The following is a 23,906-nucleotide window of genomic DNA, read 5'->3' as shown; positions in this document are numbered from 1 at the left end:
AGTTAAGCAATTGTGTTTGCATTCTAGGTGAGAGGTGATGGGGTCCAGAACAAAACAGAAATGAAGGGGCCTAGTTCAAAAGGAATTTTTGAAATATTTAGAGGTTAGACTTGAAGGGCTTAGTATGAGTTGATTCTTTGTTTGGGCAGAGAATGAGAAGAGAGAGGGAGAATGAAAGAAGGAAGATGACTTAAGTTTCTCTGGTAACTATTGGATCGAAGGTGGTATCATTGATGAAGAGATGCAATTGGAGTAGGTGAGGTTTCGGGTAGCCATGGAGCATTCAGATGATGTAGTCTAAGAGGCAGAAATATTTTAGGAGTTTGGGAAAAGAGGTCTTGGTAATGGTTGTTGATTGGGAATCATAAAGTAATAGGAAAGTGTACTGGGGATTTATCTCATTTAGAAAGACCATAGACCATAGGGCGAACAACTGGGGCAATTAAGTGGTTCATCAAAAAGAGAAGTTCACAAACCATCATAGCCCTCATGTAAAAATTAAGACATTAAATGTTAAAGCAGCTATTTATTTGGAGTTTATTATTCTCTTCAAAATAGGTAAAATCACTTTGCTGATATTGGATGAAGAAAATGATATTTTCTTGTTAATCTTCGATGCCATGCGCACATTTTCAGCCAGTGATGAAGTCCAGAAACTTGGATGTAAAGTTTTACATGTGCTGTTTGAGAGAGGTATTTAAAAATGTCAAACTCTTTATTTTGATATTTATATAAGAAAAAAAGGGTTTATAAGGGTTTATAGTAGGAAAAGTAGGATTAATTATCATGATAAGATATTTAAAACTGTACTATTTATTAAAATTTGAATTGTTAGTCAAGGATAGGTAATGGAGTTAATTCAGAAATATTGCTTGTTTTTTACAGAATAAATTTCATTCATGAATTATAAATTATGCAATTATAGTAAACTTTCTTCCATTGCTTAACAAGGCATAGGTTCACTTTGTAAACTGGATGTGCAGGAGTTAAAAAAGAAAAAAGTGAAAGTATGAAGTTAAGCACAGGTTAAATTTGGGTTTATGATGTTGAGTCATCACCAGAGATTTTAGAAATTGCTCAAGGCTCTGGATAAAGAACAAAAAGTTTACAAAGTTTCCCTTAGGAATAAGACTAATATGTGTTTTATCACATAACACTGAGATTGATGACAGAGATAACCATGTAATTTTATAGTTAGTTGGAACCTTGGTTCTTCCACTGGCTTGATGAAGAAATGGATCAGAGAAGTGAAATAAGTACCTGCCTGAGGGCACACAGCTAGTTATCTCCATTACAGTTCAGTTGACTAAGTTTTTTGAGGGCACCTTTTGTATCATTGTGAGAGCCAGCAATGTATTGGTTTAGAATAAGAAGAACCTCAGTGGGCCCTGTGTCCATACCAGTTTACCTATTCCAGTTTCTGGCAGTTCCAGGAATGGAATAGATCACCTTATACTGTTTAATTTCCTGCCTTATTCCAAAAAGACTTCAAAGAGTTTATAGATGTTTATAATATATTAGAGAGGAAAAATGAATGAGGAAATGGGTGAAGGGAAAATATGATGCTAGGTTAAATTTATTGCTTACTTCAGATCCTGTATCTTTGCAGAGAGATGGACCAGAAATTTGGTTCTTTGCTTTCTATCAGGCAAAGGAAAGAGGCAGAAACATCACTGATGACAAGGTTACTTGAAATAAAAGTAAACCCATTAATCAGAAGAAGCAATCATGGGAGACTTGGAGAAAATCCTCCTTGAGTCTCCTTGGATGAGATGATAAAATGCACACATTCTGTAAGGAACACAGTGTCATTTCAGTGAAAGACTATCAAAGAGCACAGCTTGGGCCTGGGCCTCATCTCTCTGGTGAAGGGGCTCGGTGGAGGAGAGGAATGGAGGAGGTGCATGTCTCTCAGGCTATCTTCTCTAAATGTTACATCTGGCAACTAAGCTTTTGATAAGAATTGGGCATTATAGAGTTTGAGGAGTTATTGTCTTGAGAGCTTGAAATCTTCTGTGCTGCAGTTTAAGGGCACATCCTTATTCATGAAAGAAGGGTTAACATAATTCTTGCCAGCATTGTGTGATCCAAGACCTGTGCAGAGGCACCAGGGAATGTTGAAAAGAAGATCTTACTGTGATAGAAAGATCAACGCTAACAATATTGTGATTATAAATGTAGAGTAGAAACACTTCTGAAGTTTTGAAGGGTATCAGGTTCCCCAGGACTTAGTGATACCTGTAAAGTTAATTTTCAAAATTTAAAACTATACTCTGGAAACTGTTCCATAAAATGAGAAGATTTGGTGACACTCCATCTTTATTAGAAGAACCTAATCAATTTCATATTATATTACATGGACTATTGTTATAAAGAAACTAATGTTGATCATGAAGAGTGCTGCATTTTCTAACATTTATGTCAGTGTTATTCTCAGTCCAGATAAACCAGATTTTGATACATGTTTTTGAGGTTCCCACCCAATAAAATGACTCTAAATGAAACTCACTGCTTGATCCAAAGACTAATTATGAAAATTAATGAGGACATTTGTTGTTCTCTGATGAAATCAAGACCATTAAGATAGAGTATTTCAAAGTCTCATTACTTGTCATTTGCTGAAGTTCATCCCTCTTGATGAATGTTCATCCCTTGCATTTAGCTTAGCTGCCCTTCAACAGTGTACCACTAACCACTCCTTTTTAAGTGTTGTGATATGTTCAATAGGCCATCTTTATTAGTCATAGATTAGTTTTCTCTAGAATCTTTCAAATGAAATTGTAAATAATTTTGGTTTCCTGAGAACTAGTCACTACATTTCAAAACATGGAGTAACTAATAGTAACTGATATGGGTCAAAACAAAATTATTTTACCTCAATCTTTTGTTTTCCTATTTTAAAATCCCTAGGAAGGGATATTTACTAAAATATAGTCTTTAATTTATGTCTGTTGTATATACTGTCTTATCATGAATTATGAATATTATATTTTTGAGTAATTAAACTTTTAAATCATGTTTCAGCTCTGTCAGTATTTTGTCTTTCATTTTTTAGTTTCAGAGGAGCAACTGACTGAATTTGTTGAGAATAAAGATTATATGATATTGCTAAGTGCGTTAAAAAATTTTGAAGATGAAGAGGAAATTGTGCTTCATGTACTGCACTGTTTACATTCCTTAGCAATTCCTTGTAAGTAGCCTGCATACATGGTTTCTTTCTTGAACCTGAAAATTACAATATATGTTCTTTCTGAGTGTGTTTCAAAAGTGTTTTTATTGGAAACCTGTAGGTGATAAAGCCATCCATTTGTTTATTTATCTGATTAATATTTGTTTATTGATTTAGTATTGCTGCTGGCTCTGGGCTTTGTGCTGGAGAAATAGTAGCAAAAATATAAATATTTCTTACCTTTTCTATTCCCATAGAACTGCACACGATACAGATAAGCACAGAAGTGATTACAGAGTATTATAAGGCAAATGTTGGCAGAAGTACCTAGGGTTATGAGAACAAACAGGGAGTCTGGCAAGATCTCTCAGCAGAGTCTTGAATGATGAGGACAGCTTTGTGTGCAGAAAAATGTGAGATGAAATAGAAGTGCAGGCAGTAACCCAAGGGTGGACATCTTAAAGTGTAAAGATCCTAGAGCAAGCAAGCATAGAAATATCAAGAGGATAAAAGTAGCTCAGTAAACTATATTTGTAAGTGTGTGGATGCATGTGTGTGTGAAATTTACGAGAGCCCTGAGCATCTGCTTGTATGCTGATTAATGGAGGTGAGGTAAGGGCTTGAGAAGAATTAGTGGATGAGGCTGGAGACATAATCAGATGCTAAAAGCCCTGAAAAGCCACAGGAAGGAGTTTGAACTTTATTTTGTGATTCTTGGTTAGCATTTTGGTGATGCTGTGAAATCTAGCCACTTTTATAATAAAAAAGTACAAAAAACTTAATTTGCTCTGTATGCCACCAGTGAATGCTTCTGTTACTTCAAATTTCAATTCCTTCTGTTTTATAAGTACACTTGAGCATTTTGTATTTCGTTTATTACCTATTTGGGCTTGTACAGGATTTACACATTCATTTATCAGGTAATAATTTCATCTTCACATGTGTAAAGTTGTGAGGATTAAATCAGTTAAATAATGTTAAAAATGTAGAGCAGTACCTGATAATGTAATATAATAAGTGTGGTTAAAACTTTGACAGTATTACTACATACTTTCTATCTCATATATACATAGTAAATGTATATAATAAATGTATGATTTCAGACATGGAATCTGACTTTAGTAAAAACTCTTGTGAAAGAATACCCTTCCTTAGTAATGGTTATAAAGTCTTATTCATGGAAAGTTAAACTGTTAAAAGTAGATGGGGCAGAACAATAATGGAAAATGGAATTTGTTTATTTATTTTTAATTTATTTTAATTGGAGGCTAATTAATTTATAATATTGTAGTGGTTTTTGCCATACATCGACATGAATCAGCCATGGGTGTACCTGTGTTCCCCATCCTGAACCCCCCTCCCATCCCACTCTACACCCCATCTCTCAGGGTCATCCCAGTGCACCAGCCCTGAGCACCCTGGCTCATGCTTCAAACCTGGACTGTCGATCTGTTTCACATATGATAATATACATGTTTCATTGCTGTTCTTTCAGATCATCCCACCCTAGTTTTCTCCCCCAGTCCAAAAGACTGTTCTTTACACCTGTGCCTCTTTTGCTGTCTCGCATATAGGGTCATCGTTACCATCTTTCTAAATTCCATATATGTGGATTAATATACCTTATTGGTGTTTTTCTTTCTGACTTACTTCACTCTGTGTAATAGGCTCCAGTTTCATCCACCTCATTAGAACTGATTCAAATGCATTCTTTTTAATAGCTGAGTAATACTCCATTGTGTATATGTACCACAACTTGCTTATCCATTCATCTGCTGATGAACATCTAGGTTGCTTCCATGTCCTGGCTATTGTAAACAGTGCTGTGGTGAACACTGGGGTGCATGTGTCTCTTTCAATTCTGGTTTCCTCAGTATGTATGCCCAGGAGTGGGATTGCTGGGTCATATGGCAGTTCTATTTCCAGTTTTTTAAGGAATCTCCACACTGTTTTCCATAGTGGCTGTACTAGTTTGCATTCCCATCAACAGTGTTAAGAGGGTTCCCTTTTCTCCACATCCTCTCCAGCATTTATTGTTTGTAGACTTTTTGATAGCAGCCATTCTGACTGGCGTGAGATGTTACCTCATTGTGGTTTTGATTTGCATTTCTCTGATAATGAGTGATGTTGAGCATCTTTTCATGTGTTTGTTAGCCATCTATATGTCTTCTTTGGTGAAATGTCTGTTTAGTTCTTTGGCCCATTTTTTGATTGGGTCATTTATTTTTCTGGAATTGAGCTGCAGGAGCTGCTTGTATATATTTGAGATTAATTTTTTGCAGTTGCTTTGTATGCTATTATTTTCTCCCATTCTGAAGGCTGTCTTTTCACCTTGCTTATAGTTTCCTTCGTTGTGCAAAAGCTTTTAGATTTAATTAGATTCCGTTTGTTTATTTTTGCTTTTATTTCCAATACTCTGGGAGGTGGGTCATAGAGGATCCTGCTGTGATTTATGTCAGAGAGTGTTTTGCCTGTGTTTTCCTCTAGGAGTTTTATACTTTCTGGTCTTACATTTAGACCTTTAATCCATTTTGAGTTTATTTTTGTGTATAGTGTTAGAAAGTGTTCTAGTTTCATTCTTTTACAAGTGGTTGACCAGTTTTCCGAGCACCACTTGTTAAAGAGACTGTCTTTTCTCCATTGTATATTCTTGCCTCCTTTGTCAAAGATAAGGTGTCCATAGGTGCATGGATTTATCTCTGGGCTTTCTATTTTGTTCCGTTGATCCATATTTGTGTCTTTGTGCCAGTACCATACTGTCTTGATGACTGTAGCTTTGTAGTATAGTCTGAGGTCAGGTAGGTTGATTCCTCCAGTTCCATTCTTCTTTCTCAAGATTGCTTTGGCTTTTCAGGGTTTTTTGTATTTCCATGTAAATTTTGAAATTATTTGTTGTAGTTCTTTGAAAAATACTGTTGGTAGCTTGATAGGGATTTCATTGAATCTATAGATTGCTTTGGGTAGTATACCCATTTTCACTACATTGATTCTTCTGATCCATGAACATGGTATATTTCTCCATCTCTTTGTGTCATCTTTGATTTCTTTCATCAGTGTTTTATAGTTTTCTATATATAGGTCTTTTGTTTCTTTAGGTAGATTTATTCCTAAGTATTTTATTCTTTTCATTGCAATGGTGAATGGAATTATTTCCTTAATTTCTCTTTCCTTTTTCTCATTGTTAGTGTATAAGAATGCAAGGGATTTCTGTGTGTTAGTTTTACATCCTGCAAATTTACTGTATTCATTGATTAGCTCTAGTAATTTTCTGGTGGAGTCTCTAGGGTTTTCTGTGTAGAGGATCATGTCATCTGCAAACAGTGAGCGTTTTACTTCTTCTTTTCCAAACTGGATTCCTTTTATTCCTTTTTCTTCTCTGATTGCTGTGGCTAAAACTTCCAAAACTATGTTGAATAGTAGTGGTGAGAATGGGCACCCTTGTCTTGTTCCTGACTTTAGGGGAAATGCTTTCAATTTTTCACCATTGAGGATAATGTTTGCTGCAGGATTATCATATATGGCTTTTATTATGTTGAGGTATGTTCCTTCTATGCCTGCTTTCTGGAGGGTTTTTATCATAAATGCATGCTGAATTTTGTCAAAGGCTTTCTCTGCATCTATTGAGATAATCATATGGTTTTATCTTCCAATTTGTTAATGTGGTGTATCACATTGATTGATTTGCAGATATTAAAGAATCCTTGCATCCCTGGGATAAAGCCCACTTGGTCATGATATATGATCTTTTTAGTATGTTGTTGGATTCTGTTTTCTAGAATTTTGTTAAAGATTTTTGCATCTATGTTCGTCAGTGATATTGGCCTGTAGTTTTCTTTTTTTGTGGCATCTTTGTCAGGTTTTGGTATTAGGGTGATGGTGGCCTCATAGAATGAGTTAGGAAGTTTACCTTCTGCAACTTTCTGGAAGAGTTTGAGTAGGATAGGTGTTAGCTCTTCTCTGAATTTTTGCTAGAATTCAGCTGTGAAGCCGTGTCGTCCTGGGCTTTTGTATGCTGGAAGATTTCTGATACAGTTTCGATTTCCATGCTTGTGATGGGTTTGTTAAGATTTTCTATTTCTTCCTGGTTCATTTTTGGAAAGTTGTAGTTTTCTAAGAATTTGTCTATTTCTTCCAAGTTGTCCATTTTATTGGCATATAATTGCTGATAATAGTCTCTTATGATCCTTTGTATTTCTGTGTTGTTTGTTGTGGTTTCTTAATTTTCATTTCTAATTTTGTTGATTTGATTCTTCTCCCTTTGTTTCTTGATGAGTCTGGCTAATGTCTATTTTATTTATCCTCTCAAAGAACCAGCTTTTAGCTTTGTTGATTTTTGCTATGGTCTCCTTTGTTTCTTTTTCATTTATTTCTGCCCTAATTTTTAAGATTTCTTTCCTTCTACTAACCCTGGGGTTGTTCATTTCTTCTTTTTGTAGTTGCTTTAGGTGTAGAGTTAGGTTATTTGTTTGATTTTTCTCTTGTTTCTTGAAGTAAACTTGTATTGCTATAACGTTGCCCTAGCACTGCTTTTCAGTTCAGTTCAGTCGCTCAGTCATGTCTGACTCTTTGCGACCCCATGAATCACAGCACGCCAGGCTTCCCTGTCCATCACCAACTCCCGGAGGTCACTCAAACTCATGTCCATCGAGTCGGTGATGCCATCCAGCCATCTCATCCTCTGTCGTCCCTGTCTCCTCCCACCCCCAATCCTTCCTAGCATCAGAGTCTTTTCCAGTGAGTCAACTCGTCGCATGAGGTGGCCAAAGTATTGGAGTTTCAGCTTTAGCATCAGTCCTTCCATTGAACACCCAGGATTGATCTCCTTTACTGAATCCCATAGATTGGGTTTGTTGTGTTTTCATTTTCATTTGTTTCTATGCATGTTTTGATTTCTTTTTTGATTTCTTCTGTGATTTGTTGGTTATTCAGAAGTGTGTTGTTTAGCCTCCATATGTTTGTATTTTTAATAGGTTTTTTCCTGTACATGACATCTAATCTTACCATATTGTGATCAGAAAAGATGCTTGGAATGATTTCAGTTTTATTGAATTTACCAAGGCTAGATTTATGACCCAGGATGTGATCTTACCTGGGCAAGGTTCCGTGTGCACTTGAGAAAAAGGTGAAATTCATTGTTTTGGGGTGAAATGTCCTATAGATATTAATTAGGTCTACCTGGTCCATTGTATCATTTAAAGTTTGTGTTTCCTTGCTAATTTTCTGTTGTGAGTGGAGTGTTAAAGTCTCCCACTATTATTGTGTTACTGTTAATTTCCCCTTTAATACTTGTTAGCATTTGCCTTACATATTGTGGTGCTCCTATGTTGGATGCATATTTATTTATAATTGTTATATCTTCTTCTTGGATTGATCCTTTGATCATTATGTGGTATCTTTCGTTGTCTCTTTTCAAGGCCTTTATTTCAAAATCTATTTTGTCTGCTATGAGTATTCCTACTCCTGCTCTCTTTTAGTCTCCATTTGTGTGAAATATCTTTTTCCAGGCCTTCACTTTCAGTCTGTATGTGTCCCTTGTTTTGAGGTGGGTCTCTTGTAGACACATATATAGGCGTCTAGTTTTTGTATCCATTCAGCCAGTCTTTGTCTTTTGGTTGGGGCATTCAACCCATTTACATACAAGGTAATTATTGATAAGGATGATCCTGTTTGAAGAAGGAAATGGCAACCCACTCCAGTGTTCTTGCCTGGAGAATCCCAGGGACGGGGGAGCCTGGTGGGCTGCCGTCTATGGGGTTGCACAGAGTTGGACACGACTGAAGCAACTTAGCAGCAGCAGCAGCAGCAGCAGCAGCATGATCCTGTTGCCATTTACTTTGTTGTTTTGGGTTTGGGTTTATACACCTTTTCTGTGTTTCCTGCCTGGAGAAGATCCTTTTGCATTTGTTGAAGAGCTGGTTTGGTGGTGCTGAATTCTCTCAGCTTTTGCTTGTCTGTAAAGCTTTTGATTTCTCTTTCATGTTTGAATGAGATCCTTGCTGGGTACAGTGATCTGGGCTGTAGGTTTTTCTCTTTCATCACTTTAAGTATGTCCTGCCATTCCCTTCTGGACTGAAGAGTTTCTATTGAAAGATCAGCTGTTATCCTTATGGGAATCCCCTTGTGTGTTATTTGTTGTTTTTCCCTTGCTGCTTTTAATATTTGTTCTTTGTGTTAGACCTTCGTTAATTTGATTAATATGTGTCTTGGGGTATATCGCTTTGGGTTTATCCTGTTTGGGACTCTGAGTTTCTTGGACTTGGGTGCCTATTTCCTTCCCCATTTTGGGGAAGTTTTCAACTATTATATCCTCAAGTATTTTATCATGGCCTGTCTTTTTGTCTTCTTCTTCTGGGACTCCTATGATTTGAATGTTGAGGTGTTTGACATTGTCCCAGAGGTCTCTGAAGTTACCCTCATTTCTTTTAACTTTTTTTTCTTTTTTCCTCTCTGCTTCATTTATTTCCACCATTCTATCTTCCACCTCACTTATCCTATCTTCTGCCTCAGTTATTATACTGTTGGTTCCCTCCAGAGTGTTTTTGATCTCAGTTATTGCATTATTCATTATTGATTGACTCTTTTTTATTTCTTCTAGGTCCTTGTTAAACATTTCTTGCATTTTCTCAATCCTTGTCTCCAGACTATTTGTCTGTAACTCCGTTTTGTTTTCAATATTTTTGATCATTTTTACTATCTTTATTCTGAATTCTTTTTCAGGTAGACTCCCTATCTCCTCCTCTTTTGTTTGGTTTGGTGGGCATTTATCATATTCCTTTACCTGCTGAATATTTCTCTGCGTTTTCTTTTTGTTTAGATTGCTGTGTTTGGGGTGGCCTTTCTGTACGCTGGAAGTTTGTGGTTCCTCTTTATTGTGGAGGTTCCTCCCTGTGTGTGGGGTTGGACAAGTGGCTTGTCAAGGTTTCCTGGTTAGGGTAGCTTGCATTAGTGTTCTGGTGGGTGGAGCTGGATCTCTTCTCTCTGGAGTGCAGTGAAGTGTCCAGTAGTGAGTTTTGAGGTGTCTCTGGGTTTGGTGTGACTTTTGGCTGCCTGTATTTTAATGCTTAGGGTTATGTTCCTGTATTGCTGGAGAATTAGCTTGGTATGCCTTGCTCTGAAACTTGTTGGCTCTTGGGTGGAGCTTGGTTTCATTGTAGGTATGGAGGCTTTTGGATGAGCTCTTGTTGATTAATGTTCTCTGGAGTCAGGAGTTTTCTGATGTTCTCAAGTTTTGAATTTAATCCTCCTGTCTCTGGCTTTCAGTCTTATTCTCATGGTAACCTCAAGTCTTCTCCATCCATACCACACCGATGATAAAACATCTAAGTTAATGGTGAAAAGATTCTCCACAGTGAGGAACACCCAGAAACGTTTACAGAGTTACATGGAGAAGAGAAGAGGGAGGAGGAAGATAGAGGTGGCCAGAAGGAGAAGAGGGGGAATCAAAAGAGGAGGGAGCAATCTAGCCAGTAATGGATTCCCTATGTGCTCTCCACAGTCTGGAACATCCAGAGAGGTTCACGGAGTTACACGGAGAAGAGAAGAGGTAGGAAGGAGACAGAGGTGACCAGGAGGAGCAGAGGGGGAGTCAAAAGGAGAGAGGCCAATCTAGCCAGTAATCAGTCCTCTAAATGTTCTCCACAGCCCAGAACACCCAAAGAGATTCACAGAGTTGGGTAGAGAAGAGACGCGGGAGGGAGGAGATAGAGGTGACCTGGGGGATTGAAAGAAGAGTCAAAAGGGGGAGAGAGCAATCAAGCCAGTAATCACACTCCTAAGTAAAAATGGGTACTGAAGATTGGATTCTTAAAGATACAAAATTGATAGCAAATACCAAAAAGCAAAGATTAAAAATCTAGAGTAGAGGTTAGACTCTCAAAAATACAATATTAAAAAAACAAAATAAAATCACAAAAATTATTAAAAAATTTAGGAAATTTTCTTTAAAAAGTCTTTTTTTTTGCAAGGTACTAGTAGGTTATAATAATGAAAATTAAAGAAGTAATAAAGAACTTAAAAATTAAAAAATTAGAAAATGATAATAGTAAAATATATCTAGAAATTTCTCTGGAGATGTTAAGGGCAGTGTGGGGTCAGTTCAGTTTCAGATAGTTCCTTGTTCCAGCTTATACTTCTTAATTTCTATAGGCCCTTTCCAATGTAGTCAGTGCTAACCTCAGGATTTTAATCTGTTGCACCTGTCACTTCCAAAGCGGTTCTCTCTTCTTTGTTTATTTTGGCTTCCTCTGTTTGCAAGTCTCTTCAGTGTCTAATTTCCACCCTGACACAAAGTGGGTAAGGTGGTCACTTATTTAGGCTCACTTGTTCAGTTTTGCTATGTGGAGGGAGGAACACTGCAAACAAAGAACACTGGCGTGGTAGGGAGTGCTCGCAATGTCTAGGCCACACTGGGTTTGCCCCTCCTCACAGCATGTGTGCTTTCCCTGTCTACACTGTTCAGGCTCTAGGTTGCTCTGCAGGGAAACTGTCCAAAGTGGGCTCGGGGTTTCATGCACTTCCCAGGTCTAAGCCACTCAGGTTCTTGGGTACTCCACAAAGGCACAGACTTGGTTGGGCCTGCGTTTTGTGCCCTTCCCAGGTCCGAGCAACTCAGGCGACCAGCTTGGCAAGCACACTCTCCCCAGGTGGGCAGTGCATCTTATCACCTCCCCGGTCCCAGCCCCTTGGTTTCCTGGGTATGCAGTCGGAGTGCAGTCTCAGGTGTGCCGTGTGTCTCCTCTGGGGAACTGATCTCTGACTGCAACCCTCCTGGCGATGTCAACCATCCAGGATCCTAGGAAGACTGGTTAGCAATTGGGAGCCTGCTCACAGTGTGGTGGAAGATGCTGTCTCTGGGGCCGAGATTGCCCCTCGTCTTCCAGCTCTGGCTGTCTCCTGCCTGCCTCTCTGCCTCTGGCTTGTGGGAAGGGAGGGGCAGTCTGTGCCTCCCTGTTCAGCCCCCACTCGCTGCTGGCGGGTGCAAACATCTGGGTTACTTCTCTGCTGGGGTTTGTGGTTAGGCGCGTAATCTGTGGACCCGCAGGTGAGAGGGTTTCCTGGTGTTTGGAAACTTCTCCTACACGACTCCCTCCCTGGGATGGGTCTCAGTCCCTAACTATTTTGTCTCTCTTTTTATCTTCTATATTTTGTCCTACCTCCTTTTAAAGAGAATGGGCTGCCTTTTTGGGTGCCTGGTGTCCTCCACCAGCATTCAGAAGTTGTTTTGTGGAGTTTGCTCAGCATTCAAAAGATCTTGCAATGAATTTGTGGGGAGAAAGTGGTCTCCCCATCCTGTTCCTCTGCCATCTTAGGACCATCCCCGGAAAATGGAATTTAAACTTCTCTGAGTCATCTACTGCCAACAAACTGAATATATTTTTCATTTTGCCTTTCCTTGGCTATATATTTATTTGTTTTGTACTGGCTGTTTTGAAATTCATTTTTTTTCCACCCACATCGTCATATCCTCACTGTAAATGTGCTGATTCATAGTGAAAAGGTCAAAGAAAGTGGCAAGTAAAAATACAAAAGCAAGCATTATAGACTTTACCTTTGAATCTAGAGCAAATCATATCTGTGGTTCTGAGTACAAGCAGGTAATTGTTTTAAGAGGTCATTTTCTTTAATTACAAAATTTTTTCCATATGTAAAGTACAATTGAAACATTAAAAATATATTTTTAGGAAAAAAAGTTAGTTGATTGTGCCAAAAAAGAAAGAAAATTGTTTTGCACACCTTTTTCTGTCTGTTTTAAGAATAGTAAATATTTCATTGAGACATATAAATTAATTTTCTCCACAGGGGTTCACATACTCTCTCTATTGATTAATTGCCTTTTCCAGTGAATTCTTTCCTTCCTTGTGGTTCATTTATGTTTATCCTTTAGTCATATATTTTAATATTCTGTCTCTTCTCTCCCCTTCCTCCATTCTTTTCCCTGTCTGTGGCAGAGCCTTCAGGAAGCTTGGTTTTTTGGCTTTTACACTGGCTATTCTGCTGGCCTTCTGCAATGAATAGGAATAGGTCATGGCTGATTCTAGCTCTTCTGTTATGTGATATAATCTTGCTTTTCTTTCTATTGGTTTGAGAAAAAAGAACAATTAAAATCTATTATCCAATGGAATACTGCCTCATTAGGAAACAGGCCCCAAATTCATTTATTTGAAAACTAACGGCCAGGACTTTACATATTTTGACTTACATAAGAGCATTTTCAGATTTCCCTATTTGTTTACGTTTTTAAGCCAAGATACGGGAATAAAGCAACTTTCCCTTAGTCCTAGAGATGTGTTCTAAATTCTTCTATATTAGCAATGAACAACATAGTATTTTTATAGCTATTTGACAGAAAATGATATTTAAATTCGGTATTGTAGCCATTATACTGCCATGGGGCAAGGGTGGGATGATTTGAGAGAATGGCATTGAAACATGTATATTATCATATGTGAAATGAATCACCAGTCCAGGTTCGATGCATGATACAGGATGCTCGGGGTTGGTGTACTGGGATGAACCAGAGGGATGGGATGGGAGGGGAGTTCAAGATGGGGAACACATGTACACCCGGGGCAGATTCATGTCAATGTATGTCAAAACCAATACAATAATCTAAAGTAATTCAGTTCAGTTCAGTTCAGTCCAGTCGCTCAGTCGTGTCCGACTCTCCGCGACCCCATGAATCACAGCACGCCAGGCCTCCCTGTCCATCACCAACTCCCGGAGGTCACTCAAACTCATGTCCACAGAGTCGGTGATGCCATCCAGCCATCTCATTCTTGGTTGTCCCCTTCTCCTCCCGCCCCCAATCCTTCCCAGCATCAGAGTCTTTTCCAGTGAGTCAACTCATCGCATGAGGTGGCCAAAGTATTGCAGTTTCAGCTTTAGCCTCCAATTAAAATAAATAAATTAAAAAAATATCTATGAGATGTTTTTATATGCATATTTCAATGGGGAAAATTTTTGCCGTATTGATAATTATGATTTCTTTAAATTTAGGTAGCAATGTTGAAGTCCTCATGAGTGGCAATGTCAGGTGTTATAATATTGTGGTAGAAGCCATGAAAGCATTCCCTATCAGTGAAAAAATTCAAGAAGTGAGTTGCTGCTTGCTCCATAGGCTTACGTTAGGTAAGTTACAACTCTTGGTTAATTTTTTATCACAGTCTATATAATGTAAGTGTGTATAGCATACATATGTTGTATGTTGGTGGATAGGTAGCCGATAAACATACCCTGGATGGAAATATTGTAAAGTTGGAAACTGTCATGCCATGCTCAGGTGGAATTTTAAAAGGAGTGGCAAAAATCAATGTGTGAAATATTAGAAATTTCATTTTATTGTTAATGCTATATTTGAAGTATTATTACGTAAATATTTATTGCATGCAAAAGAATAAACATAACATATAGAAATGTGAACTGCAATGCAAAAGATCTCCTCATCAAACTTAAGTATTAGTACGTTACCAGTGCTGGTAAAGCTACTCTGGGCTCTGCCCTTCTACCACTTTCTCTACAGAGGTGAGCACTGTCCAGTTTTGTGTTAATAAATCTTTTGCTCTAAATTAAATTTTACTGTGTTTATATATCTCTGTAAATAAAATTGTTAACGTGTGCTTGTTATTGCTTAATAAGAATGGTATTATGCTGAATGTTGTCTTCTGCAAGTTTTTAAAAACTGTGTTTATGAGACTCATGAATATTTTGCGTGGAGCTGTATGTGCACACAGTGTGTGCTCAGTCTCCGTCGTGTCTGACTCTTTGTGACCCCCATGAACTATAGCCCACCAGGCTCCTCTGTCCATGGGATTATCCAGGAAAGAATACTGGAGTGGGTAGCCATTTCCTCCTCCGGGGGATCTTCCTGACCCAGGGATGAAACCTGCATCTCCTGAATTGGCAGGCAGATTCTTTACCATCGACCCACCTGGGAAGCGTGGCATTGTTGTATGTAGTATTCTATTATGTGGGTATCTCACTATTTATTTATCCATTCTCCTATCCATGGACATTGGTTTATTTCTTGTTTTATGCTACTACCATCTGTATTGCCATGAAAATTGTAAAGGAAGGTGAATGTCTTTTCAAATATTTCTTTGCTGTTGGTGCTTTCTTTTTTGTGGAATACCTGATTTGCCTTTTTCTGTTTTTCTATAGTATATTCTGTCTTTTTCAAAAGTGATTTATCGTTCTGGCTAATAATGTTTTGGTGGTCAGTTATATATATTGAAAATGTTGAACTGTCTTTTTATCTTTTTATGGCAGCTTTAGTAACATAATGTATTTTCACCTAAATTGTCTGAAAATAAGATAAGGCTACTTGTATTTGTTTAGAGTCACAAAGTTGGTCAGTGGTAGAGCAGCTGTTGGCAGTGACTTAGAAATAATAGTAGGGTAAAGGGGTGAGACAACTGAAACTTAGATAAGTCAGTAAAAGTAGAAAAGAATCTTTTTTGAAATGACTTTCCAAAACTAGAGACTAAGGACTGGGGATTATGTCAGCTTAATGGATGAATGTGAAGAGATACGAACATAGAAAGACGCTGATACAGAAGAGTTATACTAGTTAATCTGCTTTTTGATTTTGAAACTTTGATTAATATTTAGTGTGGGCTTTAGGCTTTTAATGGTATAGAATCTTTTCCAATTCTGGCTGTGTATCTTAGGGATTATCTAATTACACATATAGCTAGAAGTTTCATTCTTATTCCTACAAGGAAATGTGGTAATTGTTAGTGAGTTATAGTACAAGCATTTAATGACAGGGGAGGTTTTTTTCTTATCTTTTAGAAGACAGGAAAATTCAGCTGTTTTGTACACTGAATATTGTAGTGCCATGTATAAAAATATTTATTTGACTGTGTTGGGTCTTGGTTGTGGCCGCGGGATCTTCACTGAATCATGAGGCATTTTTCATTGTGGTGCATAGACTCTAGTGGCACGTGGGCTCAGTAGTTGCAGTGCTCTGGTTCAGTTGCTCTGGGGCATATTCGACCTTAGTTCCCCGACCTGGAATCAAACCCTTTCCCGCACTGCAAGGCAGATTCTCAACCACTGGACCACCAGGGAAGTCTCCACCTCATGGTTTTTTATGTGATGATGACAAGAGGGGGCTTCCCTGGTGGCTTCGTGGTAAAGAATTCACCTGCCAATGCAGGAGACATGGGCTCTATCCCTGGGTTGGAAAGATCCCCTGGAGAAGGAAATGGCCATCCGTTCCAGTATTATCATGTGGGAAATCCGATGGACAGGAACCTGGCGGGCTACTGTCCCTGGGGTCGCAAAAAAGTCAGACAGGACTTTGCAAATAAACAAGAACGAGACATGAGAGGAAATCAAAGAATACAAGTCTTATAACTCAAACATACAGTTTTTTTGGCCCAGTCATTTCTGTTGTCTAAGCAAGATAGTTGAATGAGTGCATGAAATGTTCTTAGTTCTTTATGCAATCATTAAGTGATTTTAATTACAGTAAATATGTTTTAATGTAATTAAGAATAGTTATCACTACTCAAATATGTTGATTTAAATACTGTTACATAGTTAAAGGTAATATAAGTTCTATGGATGAGAATTCTGCTAATATGTCACTTAACTTTTAGGTAATTTTTTTAATATCCTGGTATTAAATGAGGTGCATGAATTTGTGGTGAAAGCTGTGCAGCAGTATTCAGAGAATGCAGTATTACAAATTGCAGCACTCAGCTGTTTAGCACTCCTCAGTAAGTAACTTTACTAACAAGGAAATTCTTTCAGGTGCATTTGATCTTGAATGTTAACATTATAACAAGAAAGTTATATAGAGAAGGAACCCTTAGATGCTTTTTCTTTTCCTCATGTGACGCATTTTCTCATAGAGGATACTTTGAAGGGAATTAAAGTTGTGGTAAATATTCCAGTTCAGATATCAGTGAATACATCCTTAATTTAGCTTTATTATTAGCAGTTCATTTTCTTAATTAATCTTCCTCTAGCCTATTAGTTTTGTTTGGTACCCTCTCCCTCATCTGATTTATCTACATGCAATAGCAATATGATAAACTGTGTAATATATTAAAGAGGTCTTTTAATTAACCAGTGCTCTGTCGATAATGTTTGAAAATAATGGTCTTAAGAGTTGGTCACTCAAAGTATACATAAGTTATATGTTTACATTTTTCCAAAGCTGAGACCATTTTCTTAAATCAAGACTTAGAGGAAAAGAATGAGAATCAGGAGAATGACGATGATGAAGAAGATAAATTGTTTTGGCTGGAAGCCTGTTACAAAGCATTAACTTGGCATAGAAAGAACAAGCATGTGCAGGTTAGACTCTGTCATAAATTTAATAGTCCTTCAAAATTGTTTGTTCAATAGTTTGTTTTTTGACAGGTTTCTTTTTTTCCTTCCCGAATCCAGGAGGCTGCCTGTTGGGCCCTGAATAATCTCCTTATGTATCAAAACAGTTTACATGAGAAGATTGGAGATGAAGATGGCCAGTCAGTAGTTTTGATTTTATATGATAGAAAATTTTAGTCATATTTTTTAATCAATTCACTGAAATTTTTATTGTTTGAAATATTTTAGATATAGGTATTTATATTAAGTGTTGCCATAAAATACTTGTGGATATATATTTTGATGCCCATTGTCTTTAATAGTAAAACTCTCTTTGTGTGAGAGTTATTACTGAGACATTTAGAATCAAGAGTCATTCAGTAAGTTATGAATCATCAAGAAAGATCCTTTCAGTTTTCTGGCTAATAATTTAAAAGTACTAATTATTCTCAACTGACAGAAATCACAGAGCCATCTGTGACCTTTTCTATTGTGGTTACTAGCCAGGAGGTTGTCAATATCAGTAATTAGATATGGTTAGAAGCCTCCTTTAGTGACTCCCCACTTTATGTGGTAGTGTTAACCTGTCTTCTCTTGAGAGGGTTATTTGTACAACTGTCAGCTCTTGAGGATGCTTTCTATGGGAGCTCCATTTAAACATCATAAGACCAGACAAAGATGTACATTGTAACCAGGAGTTCTGTATGTCTGATTTGTTTCATGTCCATGAGCAACTGCTTATGTTTGTACTGTTGGCTCTGCATAGACTCTCAATTTTAAATTTTGAATGACTTACCTTGGAAATTTGAATAGTAATATTCTGCACCTTAAATTCTGACAGTCTGTTTCCATAGTGAAGTGAAGTGAAAGTCTCTCATTCGTATTCGACTCTTTGTGACCCCATGGACTATACAGTCCATGGAATTCTCAAGGCCAGAATACTGGAGTGGGTAGCCTTTCCCTTCTCCAGGGAGTCTTCCCAACCCAGGGATCGAACCCAGGTCTCCTGCATTGCAGGCGGATTCTTTACCAGCTGATCCACAAGGGAAGCCCAAGAATACTGGAGTGGGTAGCCTATCCTTTCTCCAGGGGTCTTCCTGACCCAGGAATCGAACCAGGGTCTCCTGCATTGCAGGCAGATTCTTTACCAACTGAGCTATCAGGGAAGCCCTCATTTCCATAGTGATCTACTGCCAATTAGAAGGCAGTTAATGACAGATTCTATTTATTTAAATGTCTCTAGTTTGAATGGAAACTGTAAATTTTGAAAAATATGTGTTAAACCACTCTTCTAATCTGGTTTGAGCAATCTTTTAAAGAAGTTAGGATAAGGTTAGTTCATGCTGCAATTTATAAAAATTTCAATTCATAGATACTAATCCCTTAAAATTCACAGGATATTGTTAAAATAAATAGATCATTAAAACATATTTATGCTCTAAATTAAAAAATTTCACTCTATTTCTTTATGATTCTTAATTTTTGCTTTCTTACTTACATCATCTCCTTTTTCTCGATTAATCTTTTTACTCTTAGCACCTATTTATATATCTACTGAGTCTTCTGTTTTCTCCTTCTACCGCTTATCTGCTTTGAAGAAACAGAAATACTACGTTATTAGTAGTTACTGTGTTTAAATATAATGTAAATAGAACACTGCTTAACTATAATTCTCTCCTGTGAGTAGAGGTGGCATAAAACACTGTTTATCTGCCCTTATTGGTTGTTAGATTAGATAACAGTAAATAAATATTTGAGTTAATTATTAAAGAGATTACTATTAATGTTGTGGTTGAATTTGTGAAAGGTTCCCAGCTCATAGGGAAGTGATGCTGTCCATGCTGATGCATTCTTCATCAAAAGAAGTCTTCCAGGCATCTGCAAATGCTTTGTCAACTCTGTTAGAACAAAATGGTAAGAGGTACACCATATTTTTTAGTATAATGAAACACGTTTTGTGGTATTTTTAAAATTATAAAAGTGATAATTGTAAAAACTTCAAATATGTAAATACATATATCTGATGTATAGATATATTGACAAATAGGTAAAAAGATAAAGAAGAAAATAACATTTTGATGTTTTTCTTCTGGATTTCTGTGTATGTACTTACACATGACATATGCAATACATTTTATGTTTTTTGGAGAAATGGTATCCTATTATAATCTTTTATAACCAAATTTTGTATTTCTTTTTTTATGTTGCTAAATATAAATTCCCACATTAACATTTTTGGTGGTTGTGTATTTTCCCAAAGTATACCTATGTCCTCATTTATGTTCCAGTTTCTTATGGATGGACTTTTAGCTTGTGTCCAGTGGTATTGTTTTGAATATTTGTAACAGTGGCCAATGGTCACTTTTCTGCCCCAGTTTCCTTTATACACTGTTCCTGTGTTTTTTTCTTAGGAATGCAGTAGATGGAAAGAGATTCACCATTATAAAATATTCTAAAATTGTCCATTATAAAAATTTTAAAAAATAGTCTTTTACATGTAAATCTTACAGCTTTCCATTATTTAGGAAAGAAAAATAGCTGTTATACCTTCGGAAGAACTCTTGAGGTTTAGAATTGAGGCTCAGGCTGCTCTTATTAGGGCTCAGCCCTAATAAATAGGAAATACGGCCAGAAAATCTTGGGAGAAAACTAATCATAAAAGCATTAGGACTTGGCAGCTCTTGAAGGATATTTTTGAAGGGAGAAAAATACAGAACACTGAAAGCTTGAAAAAAAAAAGACCAGTGTTAGCATCAGCTTTTAGTAGAAAACCCAAGTAAAGTGAAAAAAGCCTCCTCATGCATGTTTCCGTACATGGTTATTTAAGTCAGATCAAGAGGAAAATCACTTCTTTGTTTTCATTCTTTCTTACTTCACCTCTGATGGCACTGAAAAGACCATCATAAAAGGCTTTGGCTGGGCAAGCCCTGAGAGATTGATCGGGGTTGCTCTCAAAGGATAATGAGTCAGTGGAAGTGACAGAAAGGGGAGCTGCTCTTCTTGAGTCTCCCTTCCTTTGCTGTGCAGAGGCCTGAGTTGCAGGGGTGTGGGTCCTCACTCTTGAAAATGAACACTGGACTTTGCTGCTTTTGTTGAGGCACGTTAGAGAGGAGACAGCCGGAGAAGGCAATGGCACCCCACTCTAGTACTCTTGCATAGAAAATCCCATGGACAGAGGAGCCTGGTAGGCTGCAGTCCATGGGGTTGTGAAGAGTAGGACATGACTGAGCGACCTCACTTTCACTTTTCACTTTCACACATTGGAGAAGGCAATGGCAACCCACTCCAGTGTTCTTGCCTGGAGAATCCCAGGGATGGCGGAGCCTGGTGGACTGATGTCTGTGGGGTCGCACAGAGTTGGATACGACTGAAACGACTTAGCAGCAGCAGAGAGGAGACAAACCTTTCAGTTCAGTTCAGTTCAGTCGCTCAGTCGTGTCTGACTCTTTGAGACCCCATGAATCACAGCACACCAGGCCTCCCTGTCCATCACCAACTCCCGGAGTTCACGCAAACTCATGTCCATCGAGTCGGTGATGCCATCCAGCCATCTCATTCTCTGTCATCCCCGTCTCCTCCCACCCCCAATCCCTCCCAGCATCAGAGTCTTTTCCAGTGAGTCAACTCGTCGCATGAGGTGGCCAAAGTATTGCAGTTTCAGCTTTAGCATCAGTCCTTCCAATGAACACCCAGGATTGATCTCCTTTAGAATGGACCGGTTGGATCTCCTTGCAGTCCAAGGGACTCTCAAGAGTCTTCTCCAGCACCACAGTTCAAAAGCATCAATTCATTGGTGATCAGCTTGCTTCACAGTCCAACTCTCACATCCATACATGACCACGGGAAAAACCATAGCCTTGGCTAGATGGACCTTGGTTGGCAAAGTAATGTCTCTGCTTTTAAATATGATGAAAGTGAAAGAGGAGAGTGCAAAGTTTGGCTTGAAGCTCAACATTCAGAAAACAAAGATCATGGCATCTGGTCCCATCACTTCATGGGAAATAGATGGGGAAACAGTGGAAACAGTGTCAGACTTTATTTTTTTGGGCTCCAAAATCACTGCAGATGCTGATTGCAGCCAGGAAATTAAAAGACACTTACTCCTTGGAAGGAAAGTTATGACTAACCTAGACAAACCTTTACCATGTGCAAAACACATTGTGCTGGTGCTGTAGTTCTTATCTGCGTGGAAATATTTGATATGTCAACAAAACAACCATGATTTTGTGAGATTTAAACTTCTGCTTTTTTTTTTTTTTTAAGAGAAGGAGTATTTTATACAAATAGACACATGCATGTAACAATCATGGAGAGACTAGCCAAAGCTACTCAGTACTCATTTCTGTAATTGACACCAGGTGATAGCTGGTGTGTGTATATATATAAAGTTAGCATCTATAGTTTCCGTCTTCATCTCCTCATTCCATATTTCCCTTGTCCTCAACTGGAACTTCCATGGCTCCTGGTTCTGGAGTGACCCAAACCTTCATCCATGAAAGGACAAAGTCCTCAGTCATACTGCCTTTTCTGGTTGCTGTACTTTTTTTTCTTTGTTTTTGTTTTTATTGAAATATAGTTAATTTGCAATGTGGTGTTAGTTTCAGGTATATAGCACAGTACTCTTGCCTAGAAAATCCCATGGATGGAGGAGCCTGGTAGGCTGCAGTCCGTGGGGTCGCTAAAGGTCGGACACGACTGAGCGACTTCACTTTCACTTTTCACTTTCACACATTGGAGAAGGAAATGGCAACCCACTCCAGTGTTCTTGCCTGGAGAATCCCAGGGACGGGGGAGCCTGGTGGGCTTCCGTCTATGGGGTCACACAGAGTCGGACACGACTGAAGTGACTTAGCAGCAGCAGCAGCAGGCATATATATGCTGTGTGCTAAGTCGCATCATTGGTATCTGACTCTGTGTGACCTTATAGACTGTAGCCGGCCAGACTCCTCTGTCCATGGGATTGTCTAGGCAAAAATACTGGAGTGGGTTGCCATATCCTCATCCAGGGGATCTTCCTGACCTGGGGATTGAATCCATGTCTCTTACGAATTTGGTGTTGGCAGGCAGGTTCTTTACCACTACTGACACCTGGGAAGCCTTTTACACATACGTACGTGCATCAGTTCAGTTCAGTTCAGTTCAATCACTCAGTCATGTCTGACTCTTTGTGATCCCATGGAATATAGTAAGCCAGGCTTCCCTGTCCATCACCAGCTCCCGGAGTTTATTCAAACTCACGTCCATTGAGTCAGTGATGCCATCCAACCATCTCATCCTCTGTCGTCCCCTTCTCTTCCCACCTTCAGTCTTTCCCAGCATCATGGTGTTTTCAAATGAGTCAGTTCTCACGTCAGGTGGCCAAAATATTGGAGTTTCAGCTTCAACATAAGTCCTTCCAATGAATGTTCATGACTGATTTCCTTAATGATGCTCTGGTTTGATCTCCTTGCAGTCCAGGGGAATCTCAAGAGTCTTCTCCAACACCATAGTTCAAAAGCATCAGTTCTTTGGTGCTCAGCTTTCTTTATAGTTCAACTCTCACATCCCTACATGACTACTGGAAAAACCATAACCTTGACTAGATGGATGTTTATTGGCCAAGTGATGTCTCTGCTTTTTTTTTTTTTTGAATTTATTTATTTTAATTGGAGGCTAATTACTTTACAATACTGTATTGGTTTTGCCATACACTGACATGAATCTGGCTCGGGTGTACACGTGTTCCCCATCTTGAACCGCCCTCCCACTGCCCTACCCATATCATCCCTCTGGGTCATCCCAGTGCACCAACCCCGAGCATCCTCTATCATGCATCGAACTTGGACTGGCAATTCGTTTCACATATGATAATATACATGTTTCAATGCCATTCTCTCAAATCATCCCACCATTGCCCTCTCCCACAGAGTCCAAAAGACTGTTCTATACATCTGTGTCTCTTTTTCTGTCTCGTATACAGGATTATTGTTACCATCTTTCTAAATTCCATATATATGCGTTAGTACACTGTATTGGTGTTTTTCTTTCTGGCTTACTTCACTCTGTATAATAGGCTAATAGGCTCCAGTTTCATCCACTTCATTAGAACTGATTCAAATGTATTCTTTTTCATTGCTGAGTAATACTCCTTTGTGTATATGTACCACAACTTTCTTATCCATTCATCTACAGATGGATATCTAGGTTGCTTCCATGTCCTGGCTATTATAAACAGTACTGTGATGAACATTGGAGTACATGTGTCTCTTTCAATTCTGCTTTCCTCAGTGTGTATGCCCAGGAGTGGGATTGCTGGGTCATATGGCAGTTCTATTTCCAGTTTTTTGAGGAATCTCCACACTGTTCTCCATAGTCGCTGTACTAGTTTCCATTCCCACGAACAGTATAAGAGGGTTCCCTTTTCTCCACACCTACTCCAGCT

General features: G+C 38.3%; 1 protein-coding gene across 4 annotated transcripts in view; it reads left to right on the top strand.

Annotated features, from left to right (window-relative positions):
- LRRK2 (leucine rich repeat kinase 2) overlaps nt 1-23,906 on the top strand; it is a 210,334-nt gene that overhangs the window by 11,329 nt on the left and 175,099 nt on the right. For all 4 annotated transcript variants that reach the window (XM_088836974.1, XM_055396301.2, XM_055396300.2 and 1 more), the window contains 7 exons: nt 559-693; nt 3,056-3,190; nt 14,165-14,296; nt 16,771-16,890; nt 17,334-17,473; nt 17,567-17,646; nt 19,293-19,399. In XM_088836974.1, the coding sequence (XP_088693100.1) occupies nt 559-693; nt 3,056-3,190; nt 14,165-14,296; nt 16,771-16,890; nt 17,334-17,473; nt 17,567-17,646; nt 19,293-19,399 (849 nt within the window). The remainder of the gene's footprint in view (nt 1-558; nt 694-3,055; nt 3,191-14,164; nt 14,297-16,770; nt 16,891-17,333; nt 17,474-17,566; nt 17,647-19,292; nt 19,400-23,906) is intronic.

The sequence above is a fragment of the Moschus berezovskii genome, chromosome 6 (assembly GCF_049115385.1).
Source record: "Moschus berezovskii isolate FMDL1 chromosome 6, NW_MosBer_1.0, whole genome shotgun sequence".
NCBI classification, from domain to species: Eukaryota; Metazoa; Chordata; class Mammalia; order Artiodactyla; family Moschidae; genus Moschus; species Moschus berezovskii.
The sequence above is the reverse complement of the archived record's forward strand: the minus strand, read 5'-3'. Positions and strand labels throughout refer to the sequence as shown.